Here is a 14,360-nt window from a genome sequence, read left to right as displayed (position 1 = left end):
GAGTTGGGTGGCTGCTGGGATTATAGTAAGAGAGGGGTGCAGGATCCCATTATCACTCCTGCTGTGCACCTGGATCTATTTCAGGTGGCTGCAGGGCGTGGTCCTGGAGAAGCCTGGGGAAGGGATGAGTGCAGTGGGGCCTTAATCTTTCTGTGCCTCATCACCCCAGTGGTAGATCTTTCCAGAAATGCCCCTTCATCCAGAGCACAGATCCGAGGGTGAATGTGGGCTCGTGTTTGCTGGCATCCACCCTGCTCGGCTCCTGCCCCATAATGGGCACTGGAATAGGGGATTTTGTGCGTTTGGCTCGGTGGAAAGAGTATGTTTAGCATTTTACCAACCAAGTCCTGGTTTCCAGGACCAGAACTGAATAAACCAGCATTGTGGCACGCTCCTGTCAGCCCAGCACTCAAGAGATGGAGGCAGGAAGATGAGGAGTTCAAGATTATCTTTGGCTACATAGTATTGTAGAACATCATTTTAAGATATGTTACATTTGCTTATGCTGTGGAACTTTTCTTTTAATGATGTAAAGATGTGTGGCATTCTTTTATGCTGCGTTTGTTTAACTCTGTGTAACTGTGTTACTTTAAACCTGATGGTCTAATAAAGAGGTGAACGACCAAGAGCTAGACAGGAAAAAGGATAGGCAGGGCTGGTAGGTAGAGAGTATAAATAGAAGGGGAAAGAGAAAAAGAAAGGAGATCTAGAAGCAAGAAAAGATGAAGGAGAGAGAAAAGGAAGGGGCCAGACACCCAGCAACACAACCAGCCACAGAGTAAGAAGGAAAGAAAATATATACAGAAATAGAGAAAGATAAAAGCCCAGTGGCAGAAAAGTGGATGGGATAATTTAAGATAGAAAAGCTGACTAGAAACAAGCCAAGCTTAGGCCAGGCATTTATGAGTAAGAATAAAGTCTCCATGTATGATTATTTGGGACTCTTTTGACCCCAAAAGAGTCAAAGGGTAAAAAACAACCAATTATAATATAGCAAGTTAGAGGCCAGCCTGAGATACATGAGACATTGTCAAAAAAAAAAAATCCTGTCCATATCCCTCTGAAGTGGTGGTGGGGGGAACTGAGGCCTGAGATTCCTTGTGGTGTGTTATTATACATTTGAGGGAAGCAACTGGGACCCCTCCCAGTGCTTGATTCCTCCGAGTCCTTGGGTAGGCAGAGAGTACAGTGCTGAGTGCCTGTCTGTACTCTGAATGCAGTACCTCCTCAACTCCCTGGAGACTTGGACTCCTTGACCAACGTCACTGCCACCTTGCAAGGATCCTTGACGCTGCTCTGTGAAGCTGCAGGAGTCCCTCCCCCGACAGTCCAGTGGTTTCGGGAGGGACAGCCAATCGGCCCCGGAGAGAACACCTACCTCTTGGCAGGTAAGGCACTAAACCAGGTTTATTTCAGGATCAGTCTAGCCTATGACCTCTGACCCTGAACTGCCAGGCCTCAGTGACCCATCAATCATCAAATGCAAACACATTTCCCACTTGGTAGAGGTCACTAGATGCATTGTATAGACAAGAACACAGAAACTGGAATTAGGCTGAGCACAAAGGGTACTGGCAATCAATTAGTAATGTCTGCCATGAGTGTAGGAATAGCAGTGATGATATGTGTGTGTTATCTGCCCCAGGTGGGTCTTATAAGATCTGTGGTTTCTTTATGAGGAACTAGTTCTGCTTCAAAGATCCTTGGGAGGAGAAGCCTTTTTTTGTGGGGGAGGGCTCTTGGGACAAAATGGACACTTGAAAAAAACCAGGACTGTGTAGCTATGTAGCTCACTGTTGTCTCTCAGCCCTAGCTAGAGCCACAGAGAGCCAGAAACTCAGTTCCTTCTTGCCACACAGATCCTCAGGTTTTTTCTGATGTCATGCTCTATCCTTCTGTTTACTCTCATGGCCTCTGGTTTCCCACTAGAGGAATGGAACACTGGGAGGCGGATACTTGTATATTAATGCTTGGCATCACGAGCTGGGAGAGGTTGCTGAACCTATGCCTTCCCCTCCCTCCCAGGTGGCTGGATGCTGAAGATGACCCAAGCCCGGGAACAGGACAGAGGCCTCTACTCATGCCTGGCCAGCAATGAGGCTGGGGAGGCACGGAGGAACTTCAGTGTGAACGTCCTGGGTAGGACACACTCTATGTTCTTAGTAGCATCAGGAGCCTCTTCTTCCTGCTGGGACCCTAGGGTGGGCAGAGATGGAGGAGGCTGGAGCCCATTTTTCTTGCTTCATCAGAACCTGTGCTCTGGGGGCAGGGAGAGGCTCAGCCAATCAAACGCTTGCTGCAGCAATGTGAGGACCTGAGTTTGATCCCCAGACCCCAAGTAAAGGAAAAATGATCTGAAGATTGTAGCACTTGCTCAGAATCCCAACACTTGGTGATGGAAATGGGAGGGTTCCTTGGGGGCTCTGACTGGCCAGCCTAGCCTGCTTGGCAAATTCTGGGTCAGAGACCCAGGATTTTTTGGTTTTGTTTTTTTAAAGGTGAATGCTTCCTGAGGTTCACCTTTGACCTCCACGTGCATATGCATTCCCATGCACATGTGAACATACTACATATTCACACAATATTCACATATACCACAAATACCATAAACACATCCCAAACCACACCATACATACACATACCACACATTTACATACACACACATAGACCATATACACATATATACACACACCATATACAAAAACACCACACACATATACACATATTACATACCACACATACACATACAAACATACACACCACACACATACACATACCACACACATGTACACACCACATACATATATACACACACCACATACACAAACACCACACATACCATATACCACACACACCACACACACATACACACACACCACAAACATACACCACATATATGTATATACACACCATATTATCACACACATGTACATGTACATCACATACACACCATACACACAAACACCACACACCATATATACACATACCACACACATACACACATACCACACATACATATCTACATACCACATGCACACCATATATATGTATACCACACACATACCACACATACATATCTACATACCACACACACACCATACACACAAATACACATACCACACGCATATACACCACACACACATACATGCATGCCATACATACACCATACACACAAACACCACACATACCATATATACACACCAAACACACACACACACATACTCGCATACCACACGCACAGCATACACACATATACACATATCACACAAACACATACACACCACACACATCATACATACACGTACCACACACATACATACCACACATACACACCACACACACATGTACACACACCCCCTCTATACTGAAGCTGCCCTGATATTTTCCAGAAACAGTAGGGATTAACCCAAAGTGGGGGGAACAAACATTCTCAACCCCACACTGACTTCTCTGTCCAGAGTGTTCCCAGAGCAATTCATTAGACTGACTTCTGGGTAGGAGCAGATATGGGCGAAATGGGTAAACTGAGGCACAGCAAACTTTGTTTCCTGTTCTGTGGATGGATGGCCTGGGTGAGCCACCCAGCTGGAAACTGCCTTCCTCCTCCTCCTAGTTCCTCCCAGTATTGAGAACGAAGACTTGGAGGAGGTGATCAAGGTGCCCGAGGGACAGACTGCTCAGCTGGTGTGCAATGCCACAGGTGAGGGCTACCACACGGTGATCCCTTGCCCAGACACCTTGCCCTGCTTCTCGCTGAGCTCAGTCACCTTCCAGAAGCTTCCACGGGGCCTCTCTGTCTGGTCCCACTACGCTAGGACTTCCCTGCCCCTGCACTGACCACACAGGATCATAGTGATCTGTGATGTCCGAGCTCCTCTAGGACCCAGATGCTTGAGTCCACAGCTCCCCTGCTGCCTGAGGGTGGGAGGGTGAGTGGGAATGTGTCTGGATAAAGAGAGCGCAGTGAATGAATGGGTGGGGACACAGATAGGCGGATTTTTGAATAAAGATGATAGATGAATGGGAAGGATGAGTGGTAGGTAGATGAGTAGCTAGTCCATGGGTAGGAGGAAGGATCGGATGGATGGATGGATGGATGGATGGAAAGATAAATGGATAAATGAATGTATATGTGAATTGACAAGTGTGCCTTAACTGGGTAGGAAGATGGATAGACAGATAGGTAGATTATGGATAGATGGATACAAGGATCCATATATGAGCAGTAAGGTAGGAAGATGAATGGAAGGTGGATAGATGAAAGGAAGGGTAGATGGATGAATGGATCTTGCCTCTTTGTCCCAAGCTATTCCTGCCCCGTCACCAGTGAGCAGCTGAATTCCAGAAAAAGGGCCCTGGCTGTTCTGCTGGAGTGGAGAATGGAAACTCTATATCTGTGCTGGCCGGAGCCGCCTCTAACCCCTGAGCCCATCTGGTCTGAGCTCACTGAATGATCTGTCTCCTCTTCATATAGGCCACCCACCACCAAAGATCACATGGTTCAAAGACGGCCAGTCCCTGTCTGTCGGAGACCCCTATGAGATGTCCCCAGATGGTGCCTTCCTGTGGGTCCCCCAGGCCAACCTGTCCAGTGCTGGCCACTACTCTTGCGTCGCTGCCAATGCCGTGGGGGAGAAGACCAAACATGCACAGCTCACCATCCTGGGTGAGTGTTGCACCTCCGCAACCACCTGGGTTTCCACAAGCAACCACTGTCATTCCGTTTGCTACTCCAAGGGTGACAGCAAAAATTCCAGAGAGCAGCCAGGTATCAGATCTCCATAGCAACCCCAGCTGGGGACCAGGCTTTCAGCACAGCCTCTCCTATGACAATTCATGCCCAAACTGTAGCTGTACCCACTGCAGGAGCAGAAAAAGGAAGCTTCAAATCCAGGATGCAGTTAGCCAAAAAGCCCCCCTCCTCCTCAGCAGAACCAAGAAAGTTTAGGTTGAATAAGAGCAAGGCAACATGTTGAGTCCCTAAGAGGCACAGGAGAACCTGGCTATTCCTCTTGTCCTGCAGTATTACTCCATGGTGGAGGAGGGTGTGACTGCCCTGAGCTTCTGTTTCCCATCTATTCACAACTGCAGCACCAACGATAAGCCTGGTGCCCTAGCTGTCCTGGTCCTCAGGGTCTTCGGGCCTGGGCCTAGACTGTTAACCAAGGCCTTCCTGCCCCCCTCCACAGTGGCTCCCACCATCCTGGGAGCACCTGAGAATGCCATCGAAGAAGTGACTGTGACCATCAACAATCCCATTTCCCTGATCTGTGAGGCACTGGCCTTCCCATCCCCCAATATCACCTGGATGAAGGATGGGATACCCTTCAAGGCCTCTAAGAACATTCAGCTCCTCCCAGGTGATGCCCCTGGGGTGGGCTTTGAGAAGACACAGGTTGGGTTGGTCTGAGTGCATGTCTATGGTGAAGCCCTGTTTGGGGATAACTCTGACCACGGCTCCCCAAGCAGGCACCCATGGTCTCCAGATCCTGAACGCTCAGAAGGAAGATGCTGGCCAGTACACCTGTATGGTCACCAACGAGCTGGGGGAAGCAACAAAGAACTACCATGTGGAAGTCCTCAGTGAGCCCCCTACCATCTCTGGGACAGTGGCTGGCCAGGCAAAAACGTCCTGGCCACATATGAGACCTCAGGCACCTTCCTGTGGCTATTTTCCCTGGGAGTAATTTCCCCACAGGCAGCTGGCGGGGATGGGGAGTGGAGGGTGGATGGGGGGAAACTCTTGCCTTGGTGATACTGAAAGGAAGGGATAGAGTTAAGACTTTGGTCTTGGTGATCCAAATACTCCCCCAGTTCCGGCTTCCTACCACCACTTCTGGCGTGGAGATGCAACTTGGGGTCCCTCAGTTTGGCACCTGGATCCTCTAGAGGCCACCCCAAGAATCCTTCACTTCACCCCTGTCCCTTAGTGCTCTGTAACCTTCAGTGGGTACAGATGGGTTCCCTTCCAGAGTACTATTCTATCAGCCTTGTTATTAGGGAACCACCCCCAGGGCCAGTGGGGTCAGGGTCTCAGGACCCTCCCAGGCCTGCTGCTCACACATCCTGTGGCTTTTCAGTTCCCCCTTCCATCTCCAAAGATGACCCTTTGGGGGAGGTCAGCGTGAAGGAAGTGAAGACTAAGGTGAACAGCACCCTGACCCTGGAGTGTGAGTGCTGGGCCGTGCCCCCACCCTCCATCAGCTGGTACAAGGACGGCAGGGTGAGTGCAGGGCTGGGCCGTGCCCCCACCCTCCATCAGCTGGTACAAGGACGGCAGGGTGAGTGCAGGGCTCCAGACTGCTTTCGACACTCACCTTTGGGCCTCACCAGCCCTGCTCAGATCTTTCCAGAAGGGCCCTGAAAGAACCTAGCCCCAAAGCTGGCTCTGCTCACCAGAGAGAGTTTTTCATTTAAAACAAAACAAAATAAGCAAACACTTTCCAACCATTAAGTTATGCTGTCCACCCTTTTGCTGTTGAAGTCATACAAGTTTGGCTTGACAAAGTCACTGGGTGGTCCCACCACTCTGTATTATGGTCTGATTTTTATTTATTAAGATATAGAGTAGGTTGCTGGGCAGTGGTGATACACGCCTTTAACCCCAACACTTTGAAGGCAGAAGCAGGCAGATCTCTGTGAGTTTGAGGCCAGCCTGGTCTACAGAGTGAGTTCCAGGACAGCTAGGGCTACACAGAGAAACCCTGTCTCAAAATGTGTGTGTGTGTGAGAGAGAGAGAGTGTGTGTGTGTAAACATACATACATACATACATACATACATATTTTTGTATGGAGAGAAAGAGAAGGGTGTGCAGTGGCATATGCTGGTAATCCCAGCATTTAGGAAGCTGAGGCAGGAGGAGGGTGAGGAGTTCAAGGTCATCCTTGTCTACACAGTGAGTTGGGGATCAGCCTGGTCTACACGAGACCCTATCTCCAAACAAATAAACAAAGGATCTTGGTTTTCAACTCTGTCCCTCTCTGTCCTCCCCCAGCCTGTGACCCCCAGCCAGCGACTCCATGTCCTGGGGGAGGGGCGGCTCCTCCAGATCCAGCCCACCCAGGTCTCTGACTCTGGCCGCTACCTGTGTGTGGCCACCAATGTGGCTGGCGAGGACGACCAAGATTTCAATGTTCTCATCCAAGGTGTGTGCCACTGTAGGGTGGTCTGGGTGATAACAACCAGTGGCCCAAGACAGGATTCTTGCCGCAAGTAGAAAGACGTGGCCCATGGCGATGACCCTGGCTGGGGATCAGGAGCCCTGCGCCTTTTGGCAAGGAGACCCACATGGACATTCCCCATTGACCATGGCTCGATGTCTCAGAAGCAGAACAGTTCCGTGTCTTCTGTGGCTAAGGAATGAGTTTCAGAAGATGGGGGTTCCTGCCTCAAATTAGGATTAAATGGCCAGGAGGCAGGCAGGGAAGGAAGCAGGGAGAAAGGGAAGCTAGAAAGGGGGTCAAGGGGACTGGAGAGACGTGGGGAGGGTGGCTGGGAAGGAAGCTAGGAGGGAGATTGGGAGGCAGCCTAGGAGGGAGGCTGGGGGCCAGAGACCAAGCCAAGCTAAAGAAGGAAAGATGGTTACCACACAGCTCTGTAGTGGCCTGATGAGAAAGCATACTTTGTTCTCTGCCACCTCTGCCCTCAACTGCCTCACCCTGGCCCTGTCACTCACTACTGGGCAGCATGACCTACAGATGTCACTGGCCCCTCTGGGCCTTGCTGTCACCCTTTGCAAAATACAGGCATTCTAAGCCAGGCATGATAGCACACTCCTTTAACCCAGCGCCTCGGGGCAAAGGCAGGTGGATCTCTGTGAGTTTGAGACCTGCCAGGGCTCCATTGTGAAACCCTGTCTTGAAGAAAGAAAGAGAAAACAGGAGATCCAACTAAAGCAGGTGACTCTTTTGGGTCCTAACTGCTGAGGGTGCTGTGCCCCTGTGTACCAACAAATGAAAGAAGGCTGAGCTAGGCACTGCCCAGCGCCCTTCGCAAAGCCTTTCCCTGTCACAGTCATTTTATCTTTTTTGTTGTTGTTGTTGATTTGTTGTTTTTTGCTGTTGTTGTTTTCCGAGGCACAATTTCTCTGTGTAGCCCTAGTTGTCCTGGAACTTGCTCTGTACACCAGGCTGGTCTCGAACTCACAGAGATCCACCTGCCTCTGTCTCCCGAGTGCTGGGATTAAAGGCATGTGCTACCACTGCCCGGCCGTTTTATCTTATTTCATATTGTTCTTTTGAGCTGGTCTTACTGTAGCCCAGGCTGGCCTGGCATTTGTAGTCCTCTTGCCTCAGCCTCCTAAGCGCTAAGAAGACAGGTGTGACCACCTCACCCAGCCACCAGGATTCTCAGAAGCCAGTGACAGGTGAACTCTACAGAGAGGGGGCATCTCCTAAAGCTTACAAGGCAGCTTCGTAGGCAGTCCCTGGGGTAGTAAAGAGAAGAAATGCCTTGACCTGCCTGCAGGCTGTAGCTTGTGTGGCAGTACCTCCAGGCTGGCTGGTAACAGTAGGAAGCCGCTTTAACCCTTTCTTATATTCCTAATGGCTTGGTCTCCCTCCATGCAGTGCCCCCCATGTTCCAGAAGGTGGGCGATGTTGATGCAGGTTTTGAACTCCTGCCCTATGAGGAGGAAGCCCGGGGCAGGGTGACAGAATACCGGGAGATCGTGGAGAACAACCCGGCTCACCTGTACTGTGACACCAATGCCATCCCACCTCCCGAGCTGACCTGGTACAAGGAGGGTCGGCCCCTGTCAGCCGCAGATGGGGTCTCGGTGCTGCAAGGTAGGCCAGCTGCTACGGGCAAAGTGACCTCAGGCGGCGTGTGTGACTAGACTTCACTGGGATTTTCAGAGGATAAAGGTTGCTTGAGGCTGTTGCCTTTTGTGCCTAGTTTTTAAAACAAGCTTCCCAGCCCAGGCCAGAGCCTGTATCTAGGCTTTGGGATCTGGCCTGGAACGCTCGGAGAACGGCTTGAGTCTCTAGGGAGAGGTGAGTCTCTTTATGTAAAAAATGAGGCAGGAAGATACTGGGAGCACAGGCTAGCCAAGCGTGAGAACACAAGTTCAGCCCTTCGAACTCACGGAAAAGCCAGCAGCACGCCTGTGGTCCCAGCACGGGAGAGGCAGAGAGACAGGTCCCTGGAGCTCACTGACCAGCCACTCCAGTCTCCTTAGGAAACCCCAGGCCAGTGAGAGAGCCTGTCTCACAAAACAAAGTGGACAGCTTCAGAGGAATAACACGCAAGGTTGACCTCTTCCTCCACGTATATGAACACGTGCATGTATATGCTCACATACCCATACACAATATGTATCTGCATACATACAAGCATATGCAACACACACACATGCACACACATGATTGTGATTCCATGGAAAAGCTTCTCTCTGGCTTTTGGGGTCTATGCTGTCTTCATAGCTTACAGCTTATGAAAATTTTCTATTGTCATCTTACCATTTAAAAGATTTCCTTTTTAAAGGTCCATTAATTATTTAAGTGGGCCTGATTTTGGAATATCTTTGGCAAACGGTTTTGAGTTGAAAGCCGTAGGATGAGGCTTAGAGATGCCTGACTTCCCTGGCCTGCCCTGCCCCCACCATGGACCATTGTTTTTGCTGTTCAGGTCCCACTGACTGTACCAAGGAGGGTAGTCTCTGGCTTAGCATCTGCGTGGTGACCTGCCAGATCCAGACCAGCACTGGGGCTGGGTGGGGGACAGGAGGTTATCACAGTCTCGGATGAACAGTTGCCCCAGGCTTTGAACTTGGCCCTTCCAGAAAAATGAACCCTTAGGTCCCTGGGAGATGCCATGCAGGTAGAGGCTGGTTGTCCAAACTGGAAATCCTGGACCGACTCCTAATCCTGCTGCTGACCTCAGACAGGGACTCTAGTCTCACATCCTGTTATTCTAGGCTCCATCATAGGGAGATTCTTAATGCAGACCTGAAACACAAGCTGATCCCAGCTATCAGTTAATCCCTGACCACAGCCCCTGACTTGGCCCACATGTTAACACTGACCTCCAACCCCACTGCTGACCTCTAACCCTGGCTATCAACTCTGAGCATGTTAAAGATGTGGTCACAAGATAAGCTGAATGTAGATCCTGCTCCCAAATTAAGCCAAGATCTCACCTGAGCACCACTGTGACCTTGACCTCCCCGCTCCCCCCACCCTACCCCATAGCTTTGCTTGTTAGGAGACCTTGTTTCTGACATGGCCAAGCCACCACAGCCTTGACTGGTGACTTCCCACCTGGAGTACATAGCACACTGTGACCCTAGGTAGGTGGAGACCAGGTTCTGCTTTTGGTTGCCTCCTGGTCTCAAAGGGTCCCAGACAACTCTTTCCCTATCCCCAGCAGCCATTGCCCTAGAAGCTACCCCTTGCCTCTGAGAACACTTCCTCTTACCTTAGACCAACCAGCCGATGCCTCCCTCTTGCTAACCCTTCCAGGAGCTTCATTTTCCCATCTGTGAGATGGGCTACCAACAGCACTTCGCACTATAGAGCCTGCTCCCGAGACCGGGTGCCATTAATTACCCAGGGACGTGATCCTCCCTTGATCTATGATCCGGGTGGATCGATTCTTGCTCACTTCCCAGATGAGGCAGGGAATGATGGTGACTTGGACCATCCAGAGCAGAAGCAGCTCCCTTACTTTGGACTCAGGACTCTCATCCCCGAGCTCAGGCCCCCGGTCCTGTGTCCCTGCAGGAGGCCGAATCCTGCAGCTGCCCCTGGTCCAGGCAGAGGATGCGGGCAGGTACTCGTGCAAGGCCTCCAATGAAGTGGGCGAAGCTTGGCTCCACTACGAACTGCTGGTGCTGAGTGAGTGGCCAGAATGGGCAGGGAGGCGCTGATCCCAGGGAGGCCTCCTTCTCCAGGGCCCTGGGGAGTGGGAGGTTCAATTTCTCTGTGCTCAGGTCTTTAATAGGATTGCAAGCTTGGTTTCTGAAGTCAGGTAAAAGCCGTTTAAAGTGTCCCAGATGGCTGCTTTCTTACCGTGTGACTTTGAACAAACTAGGACCTCTCTGAAGCCCATAGTTAGTAGCTGCTTCCAGGCCTGACAGATTTAGTGAGGAGGACACAAGGACCTCTGGCGAGCCTCTGGTGCCAAAAGCTTCCCTCACCTCCACCAGGTTCACTCCCAGCCCATCTATACCTTGTCGCTTTCTCCTCTCCTTCCCAGCACCGCCGGTGATCCTGGGGGACACACAGGAGCTGGTAGAGGAAGTGACTGTGAACGCAAGCAGTACTGTCAGTCTGCGGTGCCCAGTTCTGGGGAACCCAACACCCACACTTTCATGGCTCCAGAACGGGCTGCCTGTGTCCCCCAGCCCACGGCTTCAGGTTCTGGAGGAGGGGCAAGTCTTGCAGGTAGGAACAGACCCCTCTCAGGATAAAGGCACAGGAAACCAAGGAGCAGTGTCATCTGGGCCATAGGAAAGCCCGTTAAGCGTATGGGGGTGTCTTCTGCACAGCAAATGGCGCCTGTGGGGAGCCCAGCTGGTCACATAGGGCTGCCTAGTGTTATAAGGAGCAGTCACTCCCTGCTAAAACAGGAGCACACCTCGAGCCAGCCCGGGCCTGGGGTGGCAGCCCCATGTGATCCCTGACTACAAGGAGCTAGACATGCCCAGGCCCCTCCAGAGACCAGCACAGCCCCCACATGGCCTTCTTGTCCACTTAGCTAGACAACCAACCAACACCAGTCTCCCTCTCCAAAACACCACACAGAGCCCAAGACAGGCCTCAGAGGGACTGCTCCTGGCCTCTACGAGCACCCATGATCCACATGTCTGCTGTGGGGAGATGGGGATGCTCATGGCTGTGTGGGGATGAACCGTGGAGCCTCTGGATCCATTCAGAGCTGTCAGCCTTGGCCTCCGCTCTGGTCTCTGTACCCTCAGGTTTCCACCGCAGAGGTAGCCGATGCTGCCAGCTACATGTGTGTGGCGGAGAACCAGGCGGGTTCTGCAGAGAAACTCTTTACCCTCAGGGTCCAAGGTGAGATGGCTGAGAGGGGCCTCTGTGTATTCCTTGCCTCTCCCTGAGGGTATTCAAGTACCTACACTCAGAGTTCAGGGACTGCTGCCTGGCCTCAGCATTGGGGAGGGGATGTTCTTCCAGGCCTCAGCATTGGTAGGGGGAGTGTCCTTCTGAGGTCTCAGCATTGAGGAGTGTTCTTCCAAGGTCTCCTAGTATCATTAGTGAGTACTCACTGTGCACCCGGCATTGTCTAAAGAACTCCTTCCCGCAGAAGGAGTTGGCCTGGCTTTACAACCCAGGTGAGCAGGTCTTACCACCCCAAGTCTGCTGTTGACCTCTATGTCACCGTGAGCCCAGATGTGGGCACAGCTGTATCCCTGAGGATGGATGGGACAGTGCTGAATCGTCAAAGTCACGAACTGAAGCCCCAGTGGCATCTGAGTTCTACCTCTGATAGCTGTGTGGCTTTGGGAGAATGGCTATGCTGCTCTGATCAAGCCTCTCTGTGCTCTTGTGCAAAGTAGCTCTGACTAGTAAAGCTTGCCCTCCAAGGGCTGTGTGGAGACACCTCAGGGGTGACTCTGGGAACTTAGGCTGACTCCTTGATGTATCCCCTTCCCCCAGCCCTGGTCTGTGCCCCCAATGTAACCTCTCATTTCTGCCTCCATCCAGTCCCACCACAAATCTCAGGCTGGCACACCGACAAGCTCACCACCACCCTCAACAGCAGTGTCTCCCTCCCCTGCGAAGTTCATGCTCACCCAAGCCCTGAGGTCACGTGGTACAAGGATAGCCAGCCGCTCTCCCTGGGACAAGAGGTTTTCCTCCTTCCTGGTTGGTAAACTGAGGCCTTATGCCCAGCTCAAGGCTCTGGTGGGGAGTTCAAGATGTCCCAAACCTGGGACAGGGTGGTCTTCACGGGAGGATGAGGGATGGAGGGTGGCCTGGGGTCGTGTGGCTGCTGGTGCAGGTGCCGTTGTTCCGTAGGCACCCACACACTGCGGCTGACACGGGCACAGCCGGCTGATTCCGGAACATACCTGTGTGAGGCCCTCAATGCTGCAGGCCGAGACCAGAAGACCGTTCAACTCAATGTTCTTGGTACGTCCTGCTCCGCCTATGCCATCTTCTGCTCTTCCCAGGAGCCCCCAGGGAAGCCCTTGTCCCCATCAAGGGATTCTGTTGAAGAAGCATGGACACACCAGGGTTTGATGCAGCCATGCACGGGACCTGCATGCTCTGAGACCTTGGGCTGTGTCTCCCCATCTCTGAGCCCCAGATGACCTGTCTGTAAGGTAGCAATCCGTATGAAAATGGGATGAAGGAAATACAGCCCTTGGTCCACGGCATGGCTCACAGTGAGCTCCAGTGGTGGTCAAGTTGAGGGGGTAGAGCAGTGACGAACCCCAAGAGTTAGGCCAGAAAGGTCTAAGATTCTTGATTGTAGCCTCTGACAACACTCAAGGTCTTTTCCTGAGGGAAAGCCAGTCTGCAGTGCCAGCAGCCAGGGCTCTCTGGAAGGTTCTTTTCAGTTCTGGGGCAGGTTCATTCATTTGTAAAGGCATAGCTCTGCCAGGGCCTGAGGGCTCACATCTGGGTGTGGATGCCTACATGAGTGCCAGGGACTGAGGGACCACCAAGGAGGGGGCAGTGTCTAGTCAGAAGATAAAAAAATAAAAGCCTGCTGTCACATCTTTCCTGCCATCTAGGCACCAGGTCATCTGTGCCACCAGAAGGCTCTGGTAGACTGGCCCGGGTTTGCTTCCTCCAGCAACCCTGGATCAGGTCCATCGTTTGATCCAGTGGGCCAGCCTGGGCTATTTATCCATGGTGGTATTGGGGTTGTGTGGGCAAGGCCATGGTGCCTCACTGGGCTCTCCTGTCCTTAGTTCCCCCCAGCTTTAAACAGGCTCCTGGAGGCCCCCAGGAGGCCATTCTGGTCAGAGCAGGGGATAAAGCCACCCTAAGCTGTGAGACAAACTCACTCCCAGAGGCAGCTGTGACCTGGTTCAAGGACCAGCAGCCCCTAGCCCTGGGGCAGCGGATTCAGGGCCTGCAAGGTGGACAAACACTGGAAATCCTGGACTCACAGGTCAGTGGCCGTGGGCACAGCACCTCCTGACCCTAGAGGCCTGAGGGGAGGAGGTGGGAGGTGTGCGCTAAGGTGTGGGGGTGTCATCTTCCTGACCCAAGTAGATGCTCAGGCCCCTGCAAGTGACCTGGGAAAGGCCTGGAGCAGCCAAGAGCTGGACTCCAGCCCCAGCTCAGGTTTGCCTTACAGTGATCTTGAACAGAGCCCTTCTGTTCACACCGGTGTAGGTCAGGCTCTCCTGTATGTTGAATGAATATGTGTCTCTCCCCT

General features: G+C 52.0%; 1 protein-coding gene across 2 annotated transcripts in view; it reads left to right on the top strand.

Annotated features, from left to right (window-relative positions):
* Positions 1-14,360, top strand: part of Hmcn2 (hemicentin 2) — a 156,143-nt gene that overhangs the window by 95,183 nt on the left and 46,600 nt on the right. For both annotated transcript variants that reach the window (XM_087899778.1, XM_087899779.1), the window contains 15 exons: positions 1,221-1,388; positions 2,026-2,139; positions 3,614-3,700; positions 4,475-4,666; positions 5,190-5,360; positions 5,470-5,583; positions 6,081-6,223; positions 6,997-7,147; positions 8,570-8,788; positions 10,724-10,837; positions 11,199-11,386; positions 11,920-12,016; positions 12,671-12,832; positions 12,986-13,099; positions 13,888-14,090. In XM_087899778.1, coding sequence (XP_087755904.1) covers positions 1,221-1,388; positions 2,026-2,139; positions 3,614-3,700; positions 4,475-4,666; positions 5,190-5,360; positions 5,470-5,583; positions 6,081-6,223; positions 6,997-7,147; positions 8,570-8,788; positions 10,724-10,837; positions 11,199-11,386; positions 11,920-12,016; positions 12,671-12,832; positions 12,986-13,099; positions 13,888-14,090 — 2,237 coding nt within the window. The remainder of the gene's footprint in view (positions 1-1,220; positions 1,389-2,025; positions 2,140-3,613; positions 3,701-4,474; positions 4,667-5,189; positions 5,361-5,469; positions 5,584-6,080; positions 6,224-6,996; positions 7,148-8,569; positions 8,789-10,723; positions 10,838-11,198; positions 11,387-11,919; positions 12,017-12,670; positions 12,833-12,985; positions 13,100-13,887; positions 14,091-14,360) is intronic.

The sequence above is a fragment of the Myodes glareolus genome, chromosome 21, assembly GCF_982192425.1.
Source record: "Myodes glareolus chromosome 21, mMyoGla1.1, whole genome shotgun sequence".
Classification (NCBI taxonomy): domain Eukaryota; kingdom Metazoa; phylum Chordata; class Mammalia; order Rodentia; family Cricetidae; genus Myodes; species Myodes glareolus.
This window is presented reverse-complemented; position numbering and strand designations above follow the sequence as displayed.